Source organism: Coenobita brevimanus, chromosome 91 (genome assembly GCF_032717465.1).
Source record: "Coenobita brevimanus isolate Jiangsu-jjx chromosome 91, ASM3271746v2, whole genome shotgun sequence".
NCBI lineage: Eukaryota > Metazoa > Arthropoda > Malacostraca > Decapoda > Coenobitidae > Coenobita > Coenobita brevimanus.
In genome coordinates this window covers 617403-636812 of record NC_137044.1, presented here as the reverse complement: position 1 = coordinate 636812, position 19410 = coordinate 617403, and the positions used below count along the sequence as shown (strand labels likewise).

The window sequence follows — 19410 nt, the reverse complement described above, 5'->3', positions numbered from 1 at the left end:
TAAAGCATTCCTTGAGTTAAGAGTGTGTAAGCATGTTTAGCATTGCTCGATTCTCACAGACACAATACCTTCTCATCATCTGACTTCCTGCTTCTATCTGTCTCTCTATCAATTTATGTATCTATTTATCTATTATGATTTGTAATTATAATATGGAGTCCTGACGCTCGCCCATTAACCCGCCCCATCCCGACGTTTTCTGGGCAGTGGTACGCCCCAGTCCCGACATTTTTGGACCTTTTTTTTTTTTTAGGCTCAAACATTCGCTTTTGGTGAGAAATATTGAAAATTCATAGAGAAATCGCTCACCTGAGGTTTAAAATACTCGATACAGGTACGAGTACCTTCTTACCTGACTGGGTTTTCTAACAGGCTGGCACCAAAGAAAACGAGTTCTATGGGAGGGTAAATATTTTATCCATTCATAAACAGTATTTATTTATTTACTTGGTGCGAATTTATATGTAGTACAAGAGTTTATTGGTTTTCAAGCAGTAATATAGGCATTATAAGCATTGTTTCACTCACTAACTCATCACCATTCATGACCTTTTTTTCCCACATTACCTGAGCATCATTTCTGACTGTTTCTTCTAATGCTATGTAAACTGTAAACTTTGTCCTCCACATTGTCATCGATTGGGGAATCACCCTGGCCCTGAATGTCTTTATTGGCCAGGTCACTGGTAACAGGTGAATTGCCGAGACAATGGCGTGCAGGGGGGGGGGGAGAAGTTATGCGGTGTAAGGCATTGTCCCTGCTTGGTATCTTGTAGAGGAATAGAGGAAGGTGTCCCGTGTATACGTGCCAAAAATCACTCGCGAAAAATTGAAAATTGTGCAAATTAGGGACCTTGCAATGTTGCCGCGTTAATTTACATCTCCGGGATATGAGTGCACATCATGTGAGGACGTGAATTCACGCCTCCGGGACGGGGCTGGTTAAGGACACTCCAACATCCACTGTCCTGCCTTGTACCTCTTTTATGACTCCATCTATATATTGTACTGGTATATCTTGAGCAACTGTGAAGACATGACACATCCCTGTTGCAGTCCAATGTTCTGATCAAAGAATTCACTTAGTTTACTCTTTACATGCACTGTAGCCCAAGTAAATTCATATGTACTCATGACAGCTTTCAGCAAGTTCTCATCTTCTCTGTATATTTTCAGTACCTTCCACATTCCTTATCTATCTCCTCTGTTACATGCATTCTTGTCAGATCCATGAAGGCAGCATGCAACTTATTTTTCTTTTCTAGCTACTCTTCTTCTAAGCATCTTAGAAGGGTTATCTGATTTATGCAACTTCTTCCATTCCTAAAACTCAATTGTTTTTCTGCAACTAATTCCTTGCCTATTTTCCTAGCTCCATTGACAAGTATCCTGCAATATATATTTCCTGTTATACTAAGAAGACAAAAACCCTGTCATTGCCACACACTTCTCTTTCCTCTTTTCCTCTGAATAGGGCAGCTATTATACCTGACTTCCAATCTGTAAATAAAACATATATGTGACTTTCAATCTGTAAATAAAACAAAATGCAGATGGTTTTGCTTGTGAGGTAGAACCAGGACGGACAAACAATTGTGGACCTATTTCATAGGGTATTCTGTTTGATAGATCTGTTTTTGTGCTGTCTCTTTTTTTTTGTTTTGGATCCTACTGCACCTCATCATCTAGGTTGGAATTAGGGATGGAATAATGATGGTGATGAAATATTGATTGTATCAGACATAGGATTTGCTTGAGAGGGACCACAGAAAAATTTGTCCATGGAACTTCTGTCAGTGTGGCTCTCTTGTCAGATGTATATGAATCTGGAGTAATTTCCTTCTTTATAATCATCCAGCATTCTGTGGCATTGCTTAGGTGAGGTGGCAGAACTGGAGGGTAGACTGGCAGGAGCTCGGCAGCGTGCTGGGGAAGCAGAGGCAGAGGCAAGGGACTTGGCATCGCAGCTCCAGGCCACTCGAGATTCAGTTGCCTCGCTCACTTCAGACCTGGATACAGCCAGAACCTCTGCATTCAAGACCACGTTAGTTGGTGGAATTTTATTACAGTAAATTCTACAGAATTTACTGTAATAAACCTTTATATTTCTTTTCTCTGTCTCTTGTTGATACACATATTTAATTTTGCTCTTTCTGTTTCATCCTTCTTTGTTTTCACTTTCATCTCCTTTCTTCTTTTCCTGACCTCAAGGGTCATTTTGAATACTTTCTGGCTCTGGCTTGTCCAGACAGGCTGGGGTAGAACAATAACAGTGGCAAGTATTCATAGCTGAAGAGGATCTGAGCATGGCCATGATTGATTTACATTTTGAATAAGCAACTTTTCTGTGGTGGGTGTAATTCATCTATTAGAATAATCCACGGCACACATTATTGATTACAATTCACATTATTCTGTGGCTGGACTAAGATGAGTTGTTCAGTCTCACAGTGCTTGATCATGGTTGTAGTGGCTTATGAACTACGTCATTTTAGTTCTAACCTCTGTTTAGTTGAGAGGGATAAACTTGTTTGTTTTCAGGTTCACCTGTTGTCCTATGGTATTTTACTTTATTACTGCAAGCATAATGTAAAAAAAAAAAGCTCATTGACATTAACAGTTTTGAGTCATTGACGAGCTTTGTCATCATTTGCAATGTAGAAAACATGAATAATTGTGTACCACTAAAAAGTGAACAGTGCTTTGAATAAAAGTGTATTGCACATTAAGAATATCTAGGTAAAGTGTTCTTATACAGGTATTGACTTGTTTACTTTTCTTCATTGAAGTAAGCAGACTGAGGATTTGAAAACTTCAGTGTCAGAGCTAACAGAACGCCTGAGTATGAAAACAAAAGAGTACGATTCTTTACTGAACCAGTTGACTGATACCAAGAGCAAACTTGCCATGGCAGAGCTTCACATACAGCAGGTAAGAAATTTGTGTGATGTAGTACTCTGCCGAAATAAAGGGGAAAATTATGATTTCTTGTAATTTTTGAAGGCTTCTGTGTTTATTATACTATATACTTAGCAGTCTATTAATTTGTAGTGAGAATTGCCATTTTAATTTGTATAAATATAGTAGTGCCTGTGGATGAATAGGAACTGGTATATTGTCATTTAAGGCAAAATTAACCCAATATTGTTGTTAACTGAGTCATCTATAATTGTCATCATCATGACAGGGCTTTTTCCATGTTGCCATGCATGAACTGTGATTATCTTACTGGGGACTCACCACCCACTCACTTGATGTAGTACTGCTCTCAGTCGAGTGCTCTTTCCTCTCTTCCTTCCTTATTTCCTTTCTTCCTCTTCTGTCTTTCTTTCCTTCATTCTTTCCTCTTCCTTCTGTCTATGGGTAACTCTACACTGAGTGACAAGCAAAGTGGTTTCCTGTACACCAGGAGACCATTTTATTACACAGTGAGTTAACCATGTAACCAAATTTCGGCGTCAGTTGGTTTAGTGGATAATTAAGGCACTCCAAACAGAATGAACCTCAGCAGGTTACTGTCCAAGGGGTGGTTGGGGTTTACTGCTCAGGGATGTGTGAGGCTGGTCACTCATCTTAAATGTTGACCAACTTGCCCAGCCCTGGGCCCCTACACTTCTCATGGGGCAACACAGGGTTAGGTGGTGATGATGATAAACATTTTTAAAAGCTATTTGATATCTGGCTCCCTAGCTTATCCCTTAGTCTTAAGATAGTTTTCAGCACCTAGTCTTTTTTTTTTTTTTTTTTTTTTTTTTTTTTTTTTTTAAAATCATGTACATCCATCTGTTTCCTGGCACTTACAGCTCAACACAGTCATCTTTCCTTAATATCCCAGTCGTACAAACCAATGAAACTTAACTCTACAAAATATTTCACTGTTCATGTACACAGTCACGTAGCATATTTCATAACTCTGACACAGACAGAGGGCTGGTACTACAATCCCAGACAGATCATCTTTTCATACTGAACAATCTAGACCAACATACCCATATCCCACACCAAGCCCTCTTCCTCCCATCATCTCCAGACATCACCATCTACTCCCCAACCCTCGCCCCCACTACATCATGGAGAGTGGTCAAAACCCTAGGTTCTGATCACCTCCCAATCATCATCCCTACCATAACCAGAATCACCCCAGCAGGCCACAGACACACATACACTAATTATAAGATAGCCAACTGGGAGGCCTTTGTAACTGAAACAGAACAACAACATTTCGAAACACTAAACAGTAGACCCATCACAAACATCAGCACCACTGTGCACACTTTCAATACAGTTATACAAAACGCAGACAAAAGACACATCCCCAGAGGCAACAGAAAGAGACACAACTCCAACTTCACACCAGTAATTCAAGGCCTCATCAGACAATGGGACACACTGCGACACTCCCCAACACCCGATACACAAGACACCGTACAACAAATACAAGAACTCTGCACTGAGCAGTTAGTATCACTTTGCACATCCTTTTGACCATTTTCATTCTCCAGCCATAGCATCAGTGCACGTGTTCATTGCATTGACATGTATTTGTCCTGTCTTTTCATTGGCTGTATGCCATTACAACTTAAGACTTATTTGAGCAGAGGAAGGACCCTTTAGGCATCCAAGAGTCAGTATAGTAGCTCCCAAACTTCATCTTGTTCCAATTCTTTCCATGTTAGCAACTGTAGTGTCACCACCAACACTGATCATGTCTCCAGCATAACAAACCTTGTGAACGTACTCAGTGTGTACATTCCCATAACCCCTGCTGTCCGTATCCAGATGTCTGTACCATTTACATATATACTATAAAATCATCTCAGCAGACATTTCATTGGCTAACTTGTACACTTCCTCTCGTATAGCTAAGAGATGGAAGCAGTGAGGAGCTACAGACACAACTAGTGGCAGCACAAGAGCGAGATGCTGAGACCCAGAGACAGCTGGAGGAGGTTCGGGCAGCTTTATCTCGTGCCCATGCTGAGAACAAACAGGTGGCAGGACAATACCAGCAATACACATCCCAGCTGGCCGCTCAGACACAAGGACTCCAGGACCAGGTTGGGAGCATATTTGATAACTTTTGTCATATTGCTCGCCATTCAGATTTTTAGAATATAGGGCAGCAGTAGGTGGTGACACCTATAATCTGCTCACATGATGTATTGCTGCCTGCTTCTTTCATCATCATTGTTATTCTTTTTTTTCTGTCTGCCCTCCTCTCTTCCTATTTCTTTCCATCATTCCCGTCACTTTTTATTACTCTTTTTTCCACTTCTAGTGACTTTACACTGAGTGACAAAACCATTGGTTTACTATAAATAACCTGGGCACTCGTTTACAGTGCTGGGAGGTAACCATAGTACCAGATAATGGAGTGATGTGGAACCTACTCTGGTGACCCTGTTAACTGGGTGGAGAGATGCAAATACGGCATCCATCCAGGAATCAAACATCCATACTCTTCCCCATGCTCTGCCATGGCACAGTGCTGTCTGCTGCAAGGGGGCATAGGTTCACTTCATGGTATGGCCCCTCAGGGGTGGTTGTTGCCTGTGGTTGGTGGGTCTGCATGGCGAGACAGACCGGGTTACTCAACAGCAGTGCCAACAGAAGTGGAATATGGTACAGTAGTACCTTAAAATCTGAGGATTAGGTTGACAAAAACCCTTATAAATGCTTAAAACTGTGATTATTCCTCATGGGGTGTAAATTTCCATTGCATTTTACTTATAATTAAATTGAGACCATCTACAGTCATTGAACTATACATAACGTAAAACAACAGCTTAAAAAATTAAAAGATACCAAAATAACCTAGAAAGTGTAGTTTTTTATTATTGCATGATTTACAGAGAAAGGAAGAAATAGTAAATATAAAGCACATGTAGTTATGGAAAAGTGGATTCTGCTGCATAGTGAAATGTTGGCCAGTCACCATGGTAGCAGTCATGCCACAGCAGACAACAGACACGCTTACCTGTACCTAAGTTATAAAAAAAATCCCCACAAAAATTTGTCAGTCTTTCTACTTACAAAAGAAATACAGTACACTAAAAGACTCAAGGTGACCCTGTTTGTGCATAATAATGATATTTTAACAGCTGGCCAAGGGATTGGTTACCTGTCATCACCACTGGCTGCAGACTGTAGCCACTTGAGCATAAATGTGCAGATCATTTGAACGTTTGTGTGTGTATCTTATAGTAACAACAGCTTTGCCTGGATGAATATCTGCATTGAAACTGATAATATTATTGGTTTAATGGAAATTTCCTAAGGTTTCAGGTATAAAACAGTATAGAAGACCGTTATAAAACTCCAGACATAATTCATTACACCATAATTGATCCCTCCCTTTGTTATATCATTTCATGCATAACCATGTCTGTGAGATGAGAAGTGAAGCAAAAAAAATTGCCTGGTGTTGTGTAATAGGAGTTGCTGGTGAGAAAGTGTGTGTAATTTTGAGGGTTGGATGAGCTGTAGGATTTAGTTGCTAAGGTAACAAGTAGATGCCCGCAACCAGCCAGATTGATTTTTATGTTGTACTGTATTTACAAGTGGAGAGGATGGAGAATGAGAGACTGACTGGGAGAGTGTGTGTGAGAGAGATGGAAGAGGGGAGAGAGAGGGGGAGACTGAGGATGGGATTGACGAGGGGAGAGAGAGGAGACTGAGGATGGGATTGAGGGATGAGGTTGAGAGGACTGGATGAGATGATTCATTTGTGGCCAACCCCTTTGTGAAGGTGTGAGATTCTGGTGATAGATAGATTTAAAATGTATGAGAGGGTGTCAGGAGCTCAGTAGGAATTTCATTTGTGTTTCATTGACAAGGCAATTTTTCATTACTTATGTCCTGTATAGTAACTATTGATATATCCCATAGATAGCAACACTGACCCTGCAGAAGGATGAACTGTCAGCTGCCCTAGAGGCCACCCAGGCCCAGATGGCTGCAACAGCAGTAGTTACAAGTGAAGCAGAGCAGGGAGGGGCAGGAGGAGGCCAGACAGAGTTGGAAGCAGAGAATCAAAGACTGGTTGCCACAGTCACTGACCTCCAGCAGCTCACACTCCAGCTAAAGGAACAGAATGCTGCCATGGTAAGTAATCCATCATATTAGAATATAAGTCTGTTTTTAACTGGTCTCCAGCACTGATTGAGGTGACATGCACGTGCCACACACCACTGACACTACCACCACCACTGATGTGATCATCACCATCGTGATTTTTCCTCTCACCTAATGATGGGGTGTGTTAGGGTGAGTTTCGTTTTGTATGTAAAGGCGCCGACATGCTTGCATGTGTTGGCCTTGGTCACCTAATGGCAGCTCTCCATGCTGCTTGATCTCGGCAGCCTCCCTCTTCAGTCCCTTATTGCTGAGGTCACACTCTGTTACCTCGTCCCAAGTTTTCTTGGGTCTGCTCTCGCAGCCCTACCCCAGTGTTCACACTTTTCACTTGTTGCACCCATTTGTCATCTCCCATCCTCTACATGTGCCCAAACCATCTCAATCTACCCCTCCTAATCACAGCACCAGGACACTCCAGTCCCATCCTTCCTCTTAAATCTTGCATCGTAACCCCAGCCCCCCCAAAGTCTTGCATTGAAGGACATAGTGCACTTCCACCCAGTCTGTCATTTCTGTACATTTGGGCCTACAGATATCCTCTTCTTTTACTGCCCAGGTCTCACTACTATACAGCATTACACTCCTAACACATGCTGCACACAAAGATCCCTTGGCATGGAGGAGGAGCCCTCTCAGTGTCAGGAGAGGCAACAGCTTCCTGAACTTTTTCTAGCCACTCCTTACTCTAGCCACAGAGCTAGCTTCAGCCTCACATCCAGCATATAACATGTCTCCCAAGGAACAAAACTCATCCACACACTCAAGAGACTAACCAGTAAGATCAGTCATTTTACACTTGACAGTCTTCACATGCTGTCCCCTACACACCGCACACTTGACCAGCAGTATCTCGCAGTTTAGCTGTAATACGATACATCTCTTGTGCACGCACTTTTCACAAAAACTGTACAAGATGGAATTACTTCCCATGCCCTTGTGGCAAACTGCACATGGCTACTCTCCCCTCTTTTTGACAGTACCACCACCAGTCCTAGATACCATCACTTTTGTTGGTATCTGCATTTACTCTCAGGCCCTTGTGCCCCATACCATCTCTTCACTTCCTAAATCTTTCTTCCACCTCTCTTTCATTCTCTGCAATGATTACCAAATCATTGGCGTAAAACATCAACATTCCTTAGAATACACATCACTCAGCTCTCTATTCATTCTCACGTGGGTGCAATCACCCACATACATAGTCATAACCACTCTAACTAACCACTCCATTATCCCAAGCCTTCTTATTGCCCACTTCACCATCTCCCATGGGACTCTGTCAAAGGCCTTCTCCAGATCAACAAAAACAAAGTTCAGATCCCATTTCTTTCTTATATAATTTTTTGGAAACTGTCGAACAATCAGTGGTCCCTTTGCCTGGCATAAACGCAAATTGCATCTCATCAGTATTCACTCTTTCTCAAATTATACCATCTAGAACTCTCTCCATTACCTTCATTATCTACTCCAAAAGTTTTATACTTCTGTAATTTCCTCTTTCCAGGCTTCACCCCTCCCCTTGTTCACATTTACAATCACCGTTATGAGTCTGTCAAGTGGGACAACACACTCATATATAATCATGTTCATCAAATTAGTAACTAACCTCATTCCTACATCCCGTGAGGCCTTCAGCATTTCAGCAGTCAACCCAGACACACCTGCCACCTTCCCCAGCTGCATCCTGCCTGTTGCCCTGCTCACAGTAGCAGCGTCAATCAAAGGCCAAGGGCCAGACACTTGATCTACTGACTCCAAATCATCCCTGTTGTGGTCAGATTCCTCATTCAGCAACCAGTTATAATGCCTTCTCCAGGCATCTTTAAAATCCTCACTTTTCACCACTACCTTTCCATCATCATTCTTCATACGCTGCTCATCCATGATATCCCTGTTTCCCCCTCTTCATTTGAGTGGCCACTTTAAATATTATATTCTTCCTTTCAGTGTTACAGTATTTAGGTTATGCAGTAAAAGTCTTTAAAACTCAGATTTTGCTGTGTATACCTCTTTTCTTTCCCTTTGCTTGGCAGCCAAGTATTCCTCTTTGTTACCACCCCTTGTCCATTCCCAGAAAAGCCTTTTTTTTTTTCCCTTAACAGCAGCTTCTACACCCTCATCCCACCACAGTGTTAACTTTTGTCTTGGGGGGGTGGGGGCTTGTCCATTCACATTGAATTAGTGACTCTCAGGAAATTGTTCCCGAGGGCTTTGTACTGTTCATTAAGACTTTCATTAACTGCACCCTATTCAGCCACCACCTACTCATCTCACTCTAGAAGGCATCCCTTACTGCTTTGTTTTTCGACTTCCATATTTCATTCCTAGGTGCATAGGTCCTCTGCTTTGCCATCCACTCCTTAAGCACCATGTCACATATCGGTAATTTGTGTTGCTGCACACACAAGAGAGAGCCAAATTCAAGATCTGATCATTTCAAGATGCCTGGACACACTGCGTTTGAAAGACTGGAGATCATAGCTAGCAGGAAATACAGGCAGAAGGAGACAGTTGCAGATGCATATTTTATGTCATCATCTTGTCTATCGTCGTTTTGTTATTAAGTTTGTAGTAACTTTGGGAAACATAACCTATTAAAATTCCAATGTGGCCTGTAAAGCTGATTTACCAGTTCCCCCAATTTATAGTACCATTTGTGTGGAGAAAATGATGATTTTTTGGAACACTTATCTTGCTTGTCATGGGAACTGCCAGTATATTATAGACTTTTTTCTCTTGTTTACAGACCAACGATAACAGTCAGCTGTCCCGATTGGTAGAGCAATTGTCTGCCCGGGTGGAAGAACTAGAGGTGGAGGCAGAGAGGCGAGGGACTGAAGAAGTGGACACTGAGCGATTGTTGGAAGCCATGCAAAGTGACAAAGTCGCTGCTGCTCGGGCTCTTACACAGAATAGACAGTTGAAGGAACAATTGGAAGAGCTTCAGAGTGGTTTTATCATAATGGTGAGTGGCTGTTGTAATGTTTAGGAAACCTGATAACATCAAACATTTGAGGTGTGAGGCAGTGGATTTCAGTTACTTCTCTGCTGATATCTTTCTTGTTTTCCTTTTCCTCTTCATGTTTCTGAATCTTGCCTACTCCTTGTCCATTAGCATAATCACTTTTTGCAGTTTGAGAAATTAGGATAGTATGTTGATGAAAATACTTTTACACAGTTGTATCTTGATTGATCCTAACCGTAGATTTATCATATGCATTGAAATGAAGAGGCTTCTTTTCTGGTTCTGAATTGTTTTGTTCCATTTTTTAGCAGGAAGTAGGGTTAGGATGATAAAATAATTTTTATGTACTATATGTAATATTAATTGTGTTGTACAATTTAATTACAGAGTAACAAGAAGTTAGAATTAACTGAGAAGTTGGAGAAGGAACTACACACCAAAAAAGCCCTTAATCAGGAGATTGCAACACTGAATGAAAAATTAACAAGTTCAAGGTATGGCTGCAGTTTTATCAAGGTGATATTTCAAGTTTATTAATTTTGTTTATTTGGGTAGTTTTTTTTTTTTTTTTTTTTTTTTTTTTTTTTTACAGAATGGAGGAAGGAAAAACAAATGAATAAATAAAATAATCCATACACCAGATTACTGGTGTCCTCTGTTCATAAAATATCTGTAACAGTTAGACTTGAACAGCTGTGGGTTGAAATTTGGAGGGAAACAACTCTGGGGAAGCGAGTTTCAGAGAGATGCAGTTCAGGGAATGAAAGAATTCTGATAGCCAGAAGGTCCGCAATATGGCGAGTGACATTCCAGTCATGAGCGCTACCAGATGCCCATGTAGCATGAGGGAAGGCATGGGGAGGTTGCACCATGGATGCAACTTCGTCTGAGCATTTACCAAAAAAATATCTGTAAAATAATTCAAGGGAGGCAACATTCCTTCTTACTTGCAGGGGAGGTTAGTTTATTTGTAATGGCAGGGTTGTTAATAATTCTAACAGCTTTGTTCTGAATTTTGTCTAGTTTTAATGCAACCTCTCCATATCCATTCCACAAGGGTGAGCAATATTCAAGCTGAGAGTGCACATGACTTTTATAAATTATAGCTAACTGCTCATCAGCGAAGAAGTTACGGACTCTGTACAATAATCCAAGTTTCTTTGAGGCGGTTTTAGCAAGTGATCTGACATGAGAGGTCCATCTGAGGGCATTGTTAAGTGAGACGCCAAGAATTTCAATACTTTTGGAGATGGGAGTATGAGTAGCACTGAAGGTAATGTATGAATCTGGCAGTATCTGTCTGTTAGTAAATTGTATATATTTAGTTTTACTAGCATTAAAAGAGACAAGGTTGTTTTGTCCCCATTCACTGATCAAAGATAGGTCTTGATTTATGGAGATGGCTGTACTGAGTTGAGAGGTAGAGATATTAGACTTTGCAAATGGGTGTCTGAGTGTGAATGAACTATGTAGTGTTGAGTCATCTGCGTATGAGTGGATGGGATTGTGGGTGACAGATAAGGGATCATTAATATGAACCAGGAATAGGGTTGGCGCCAGAACTGATCCCTGCAGCACGCCAGCGTTATTTGAGTGGAAATTGGAATATACATCATCTACTTGGTGTATCATAGATGACACATGCCCCACTTGTAGAACAGGCTCACACACGATAACACATATTGGAGCACATGCCACACTAAAACACAGACACAACATAAACTGTGTAAGGAATGTACGGAGTGACCTCATCGGGGCAGTTACTTTATTGTTTACGGGTCTGTTTGGCATGCAGACTGGATTTAAGTAACAACAACAACTTTACAGACAAAAATCGAGTATTTTTATGTGTTTCTGTATTGCTGGTTAATTAGTATACAAGTGTTGGAATTTCTTGCAGTTGTTGCAGTGTTTCTAAAGTTTTAATTGGCATTTAGGTGGTGTAATAGGCATGCTGGAATGGCAGGTGTGAATGACATTAGGAACAATTTGGTGGACCTGTACACATCAGGAGGGTTGTGTTTGATAAAATGGCCGACTTTCAGCATAAAATCATCCACATTGTATTCTTATGAGCAGTGAGAGTATAAGATTGAGAAAAAGAAATTTAGAGATGTTTACCTTAGTTAATCGCATATGGTGAAGAGAGGTACAGTATCAAGAAACAATGCTTTGCTTACCCCCCTAAAAAAAAAAAAAAAAAAAAAAAAAAAAAAAAAAGTATGTTCTGGAGACACCTTAGGAAGTGATACTGAGTCACTTGATGACACTGTGCAGGCAATAGAAGGAATCTATCCAGTCTGAGACAGCTGAAGAGTGGGTGCTTTACTACTTGTCTCCAGTTATGTAATACTTCACTAGGCATGATAACCTTTTGCTGAAGTCATCAGTGATTTGTCTCCTCTTAGAAAAAGAACACCTTAGGACAAGTTTCATTTGCATCAGTTCATGGGACTGTCCAAGCCTTCTGTGCCACCAGAGTTCTCTATGCAAGTACAGTACTAGTACAGTGGTCTTGCATCCAACACACATTTCTTTAGTACTGATCACCTTTAATATGGTAGACACTCAAAATATTCTTATTAAAAAAAAAAAAAAAAGTAGCTTCGAACATTTACAAAATCCAATGAGTTTTGGGGGTCTGTTATTCTGGGAAATCGTGGGAGAGGTGCTGCAGTCAATGAGAACATGCATTGGATGGGAGAGGTTCAGTGGTCAGTCAAAACATTCATTTGTGTGTCATGTCACCGAGTGTCAGTCTCCCTGTGCTCTCTGGCATGTTGGGACAAACTGCAGGGAAGCTCCCAGTAATATAATAAATGAGGACAATATTATTATTATTATTATTTTTTTTTTATGTGAAGAAGTAGGAACCAGGGGCCACAAGCCCGCAAAATTGCTCCTTCCAAGAAAAAAAGCAAAATGCAAGTGAGAGCCAAATTCAAGATCCGACAATTTCGAGATGCCTGGACACACTGCATTTGAAATACTTCCAATGTTTCTCATAAAAAGCGGAGGTTTGAGCCAAAAAAAAATTTCAAAAATCTGCCGGGATGGGGGGGGGGGTCAGTGGTGAAAAAACGGTCGGGACGCAGCGGGTTAAACCTTCTGGTAATTGCTGAAATAAAATATAAATGACATACTCTGGCTAAACTGTTCAACAGGAATAGCATGTATTATTTGTGTATATCCATTCTCAGTTGCTGAAATCAAAGTGTTACTGTACTTCATTTGATACATGACCATATGGATCTGAACTCAGGCAAAGCATCAGTGTATGATATGCCACCAATGATTGATCCAGTCCCTTAAGATGTAATGGCTACATTTTAACCCAGTGTGATAATAAGAGATTATTTTGTGTGTTATGCAGACAGCAGTTACTGGAAAAGGAACGTGAGGCAGTGATGTTAAGGGAGAATAGCGAGTCCCTGGGGACACAGCTGATGTTGGCCCGCAACCAGAGTCAGCAGGATGAACAACACATCAGGATTGTACAGCAACTCAGACAAGAGGCTGCAACCTATGCCGACCAGGTGGATGAACTTGAGCAGAAGCTCAAATTAGCCAAGGTAACTGAACATGTTGTAAGTCAGTAAGATAATTTATGTAATCCATATGCTCATTTTGGTGTAGTTTGTTAAGAAAGACAATTTTGTGAGTTGTTATTCAATCAGCAACAAAAGACTTGTCACCTCCAACTTCTCAACGAACTGTGGCGTATCCTTTTTTTTTTAAATCTCATGCATCAAACACAGAAACTCATTTTCCTGTAATTGTTTTCATAAGTGTGAAGAGTGAAGTGGACTAGGGTTGCAACTGAGAGACTGAAGGTATTGGAATGAGGCAGGCACTTAAAATGTAGCATTTCATTTTTATTTATGCAGATGTGTGGCCCAAGTTCAGAAATGCCAGAATGTCTATCTATCTATCTATCTATAGCCCGACGCCCTAATCCCGCAAAGGGTGGCCGCAGACAAAACGCCTCCAAGTCACTCTGTCACCCACCATTTGACTACCCTCCCCCCAACTCACCCCCCCCTCCCTCATATACCTCTCAACTCCATCCCTCCACCTCATCCTCGGTCTACCCCTCCCTCTCCCTCCCTCCACCTCACCCACATACACCCTCTTAGCCAGTCTTTCATTCTCCATCCTCTCCACATGTCCAAACCACCTCAGTGTATTTCTCCTAATCTTTTCAACCACATCCACATCTACCCCACAACGTTCCTTCACTTCTTCATTCGTCAACCTGTCCCTCCATGTCACTCCACATGCTCCTCTCAAGTAACTCATTTCCACTGCTCTCACTCTTGACTTGTTCCCCTCTTGCAAGGTCCACGCCTCGCTTCCATACGTCAGGGTAGGGATCACAATACCATCATGCAGTGACTTCTTAACTTCCATACTCACCTCCCTATTTCTCATCACTGCTTTCAGTGTGCCAACAACCTTCCTTCCCTGCTGTACCCTTTCACGTACTTCATCCCCCAAAGTTCCATCCTTACTCATCACACTACCCAAGTACTTGAATGAACTCACATTCTCCATATCCTCACCATCCAACCTCACTGCACACTCTGTGACTTCATTCCTCTCAAACACCATAACTTTACTTTTGTTTATATTAACTTTCAGCTTCCTCCTCCTACACACTGTCCCAAATTCATTCACCAAACCTTGCAACTCCCATTCATCTTCACTCAACAATACTGTATCATCAGCAAACAGCAACACCGGAAGCTTCCAAATCTCACCCTCATTCATTAGGGCCACCCCCACATCCACTGCCCTACCTTGTACCTCCTTTACGACCCCATCCATATATATATTAAACAGCCATGGAGACATTACACACCCCTGTTTCAGTCCCACATTGAGATCAAAGAACTCACTCAGCTCACCATTCACTCGCACCGTAGCCCTAGCTCCCTCGTATATACCCTTCACAGCACTCAACAATTTCCCCTCCACTCCATATATTCTTAATACCTTCCACATACCTTTCCTATCTATTCTGTCATAAGCTTTCTCCAAGTCCATGAAGGCAGCATACACTTTCCTTCCCTTCTCTAGATACTTCTCCACTAAACATCTTAGAACAAATATCTGATCTACACACCCTTTTCCCTTCCTAAATCCCCCTTGTTCTTCTCCAACTAGCTCCTCTGTCATATGCCTAACCCTATCAATGAGTATTCTACCATATATTTTACCAGTCACACTAAGAAGGCAAATACCCCTATGGTTACCACATACTTCTCTCTCCCCTTTTCCTTTGTACAGAGGAACAATTATACCTGATTTCCAGTCCTCTGGAACCCTTCCCTCTTCCCAAGCCAATCTACACAACTTCCATATCCACTCCACAACAATCTCACCCCCATACCTAAGCATTTCACCACACACTCCATCAATTCCTGGGGCCTTTCCCAACTTAATCTTCTTCATCGCTTCCACTACTTCCGACCTACTGATCTCTTCCTCCCTCCTCTCATCTCTTCTTCTCCCAGCCATTCCCCAACCACTTATACTCACACTGCTCTCACTCTCTACATTCAACAAATTCTCAAAGTGCTCCTTCCATCTCCTCAATTTCTCTCTTTTCTCCACCAACAATCTATTATTCCTATCTTTCACTCCCCTACTATTTCCCCTTTCACACTGCCTTACTTTCTTTACCTCCTTCCAAAACAATTTCTTACTCTCCCTCCATTTCACACTCAGATTCCTCCCAAACTCTTCATCCACTTTCTTCTTACTCTCCTTCACCAGTCTCTTAACCTCCCTTCTCCTGCTCACATATACCTCTCTCTTCTCTCTCTCATCTTCTCCCCTACCTCTACTCGTCAACCATTCACCATATGCCTTCTTCTTTTGTTCCACAGCTCGTTTCACCTCATCATTCCACCATGCTGTCCCTTGCACACCCTTGCATCTCCTCCTCACTCCACAAACCGCCTCACACGCTGCGCTTATCTCTTCCGTGAATATCTTACATACGTCTTCCACCCCTTCCATCTGCTCTAGCTCATACCTTCCCAATCTTTCTTCCACTATGCTCTTATACTCTGTCCTCTTCTCACTATCTTGCAATTTCTCCACTCTTCTCACAGGAGCTGCTTCCTCCTGTCTTCCCCTTCGCCTCCTCAACCACTTTCTTTGCAGCTTTACCTTGGCCATCACTAAGTGATGGTCCGAGACTCCATTCCCCCACCCTCTCCACACCCTTGCATCCAACACTTGTCTTCTCATCATAGTTTATTTATTTATTTATTTATTTTTTTTCCACTCATATCTTGTCATGCCCCTGAGTTGTAGTGACATGTCAGCACTAGCTGGCAGTAACGAGGTACAGTTCACTGAGTGGTGTCCAGCAGTTTATGGCCATTCTTCAGACATCGGACTTTGTCAGTGACAGTGTTGTGAAATAATTATGAGGCAGTCTCTAGTGTTAATGGGTTTCATACTTCTGAATTTTGTTTCCCGTGTGGGTGTGTCCTTAGTTGAATTAGATAATCTGGGTGGCCATAATATAATACTATTATCTCCCATTGATCTTTGCAGGGTTAACCCTCTCAGCCTGATGATGTACACCCAAAAACACTAATTTCTTCCCCCCTAGTAGCCAGAGTCGTGACCAATGACGACCAGGCAATTGAACACCCCACACTCACCTCTCCTACCCCAACCCCAGTGTAAATGTTGTTGGATAGATGTGGAACGGCCAAAGCTGGTGATGTTACAATGTGTCAAGATTGTTTTTATAGACAATCTGAACCAGTAGGGGTAAATATATAAAGGCATTTCATGTGTAAGACTGTGCTGTTATCCACAACATATGGTAATGAGAAAGGCATGAAAATGAAAGAATACCTACAATGTGTTATGTGCTATTGTCCATACACTTATGTCCTATATTATAATATTACAAATAAGTATAGTATAGTGAACAACCTCTGTTGAAAAACATGATGTCATTTCTCATCCATTCTCACTCCCACGTCCACCACCCTTCTTTCTTGGTTCCTGTCTCCACCAAATGCCTTTCTTACCCTCTTGTTCCCCTTTCCATCCTTTGTTAACCAACATAAACAAAGTTAATGATGAAATGATCCATTTCTTATTTATATTATATACCTCTGTATTAAGCACCAATAAATCAATAACACACTATACTTCGGTATACCTGCCAACTAGTTCATCCTGTTGTAAGTTGTTACGTGACACTTACTGCAAGTTGGACCTTGTGTTACAAGGACATACCGTTGTTTATCGTTAACATAGGTTATATTTGATTTTGGACGTCCATTAATTCATATTAACCTGGCAAATTAAACCTTACAGGTCTACCTCGATATACAATACCCCCTAGATGCGATATCCTGGCTTAACAATGGAGGTAGAAATACCGCCACAGCCTGCCTAAGGATGGCCAAACCCCTGTTTAATGATGGGTTTTGATTTTTTTTATTTACCAATTTTGATTATATTTTGGACAAAAATTGTATGTTTAGGTTGATTTATAAACTGTTTTTAGACTTAGGTTAATGTGTTTTAGCCATAGGTGGGGTGAACATTGTCATTTTGGGGTACAGTTTACTAAGTGTGATATTTTCCGGACTTACATTTACGATTTTCAGATTTTATTTATTGGTTTTATGAGTTATTTACAGGTGTTAGGCTTAGGTTAGCATCTTCTACAGCAGTTAGGTCATTTATATTGACATTAAACTTGTTTTTGGGCTCATTTGGGTGGGTTTTGGACTTAGTTAGGGGGGTGGAAGTCCAAGGCTGTAAAATGCATCCCATTACTTTACATGTTAAATCTACCCCTATATACAATACCCCGCCTAACAAGAGGTTTTTACCTAACCAATTGCATTGTTAAACCGGGGTGTACCTGTACATTATAAACACATAAGGTTTATGTTCCTGTTATTATTGCATTAACTAAACGAATTAGGAACTGGCTGTGACGAACCATAAACTCTCTGCTTTAACGAAAATTTTCCAACCTCTTGTCACAACAGTGACACATTGTCATTATGTATACGATTTACCAATATTCAGTCGTAAACATAATGACATTGTATCACTGTTGTAACAAGAGGTCGGAATATTTTCATTAAAGCGGAGAGTTTGTGATTTGTCAGAGCCAGTCCCAGATTTGTTTGGTTAATGCAATAATGACAGGAACATAAACCTTACGTGTTTATGATGCAAGGCTTAAATTGCCACGGTGATATGTATTAATGGACGTTCAAAACCACACATAATCTATGTTAACCCCTTAACCCTTAAGAGCCGGTTCACATCACATGATGTGCGGTTGACAGATGGCGGTTCTCGTTATATGACGTTTTCATTTTTCGCGGACATGTTTGAACTTCCAAGTGCACCAGATTGACTCAGGGTATTGTCACGGCCTGTCTGGTGCACGGGGTGATGCTGGCTGGCGGTGGTTTGGGGTGAGGGTGGAGGTGGGGGAGGAGGAGGGGTGGGAGGGCGGCCCAGCCGTGAGGAGAGAAACGTGGTGGAGGTGGAGGGTTGTGGGAGGCCCTCATAGGGAGAGAGTGACCTTGAAAGCCAGCAACAGAGAGTAAGTACTGTATGTACTTTTGATGTGTTTTTTGTCATTTATGATTGATTTGTAATGGAAAAAAAAATGCTTTGGGGAAAATCGAAATTCAAAAAAATAGCCTGGTTCTGGGGCGTGGATAGATTGATCCACCCCCAGCAGCTAGGGGTTAAGGACAGGCATAATTGGCGGGTGCAATGTGGTTAGGGATTTGTGGGAGATGGGGGGATGGGGATGGGGGGGTTAGGGGCTGGAGGTAGTTGGTGGGGGGGTGGGGGTAGAAGGTGGGGGGGGGGGCTTGGCAGCATATGGGACACCTGTCTTCTTGGCCCTAGTTCCCTCGGACAGCATAAGCGGACAGCCATCTTTAAAGGGTTAACGATGAACAGCCTTATGTCCTTGTAGCGCAAGGTCCTACTTGCAGTGTATGTCATGTAACAAGTTACAACAGGATTAAATAGTTGGCAGGTATACCAAAGTATTGTATGTTATTGATTTATTGGTGCTTAATACAGAGGTGTATGATAATATAATACAAGATCAGTACCTGATGGGTCATTTCATCATTATCTTTGTTTATGTTGGTTAACAAGGGTGGAGTGGGGGACAAGAGGGTAAGAGATGTTTGGTGAAGACAGGAACCCAGAGAGAAGGATGGTGGACATGGGAGCGAGAATGGATGAGAAAAGACATCATATCTTTCAACAGATGTTGTTCACAATAC

General features: G+C 41.6%; 1 protein-coding gene across 1 annotated transcript in view; it reads left to right on the top strand.

Moving 5' to 3' along the window:
* LOC145411843 (golgin subfamily A member 2-like) overlaps window positions 1-19410 on the top strand; it is a 46040-nt gene that overhangs the window by 10596 nt on the left and 16034 nt on the right. Inside the window, exons 6-12 of the mRNA XM_080281802.1 lie at window positions 1879-2044; window positions 2790-2931; window positions 4863-5057; window positions 6889-7104; window positions 9884-10102; window positions 10490-10596; window positions 13476-13674. Coding sequence (XP_080137928.1) covers window positions 1879-2044; window positions 2790-2931; window positions 4863-5057; window positions 6889-7104; window positions 9884-10102; window positions 10490-10596; window positions 13476-13674 — 1244 coding nt within the window. The remainder of the gene's footprint in view (window positions 1-1878; window positions 2045-2789; window positions 2932-4862; window positions 5058-6888; window positions 7105-9883; window positions 10103-10489; window positions 10597-13475; window positions 13675-19410) is intronic.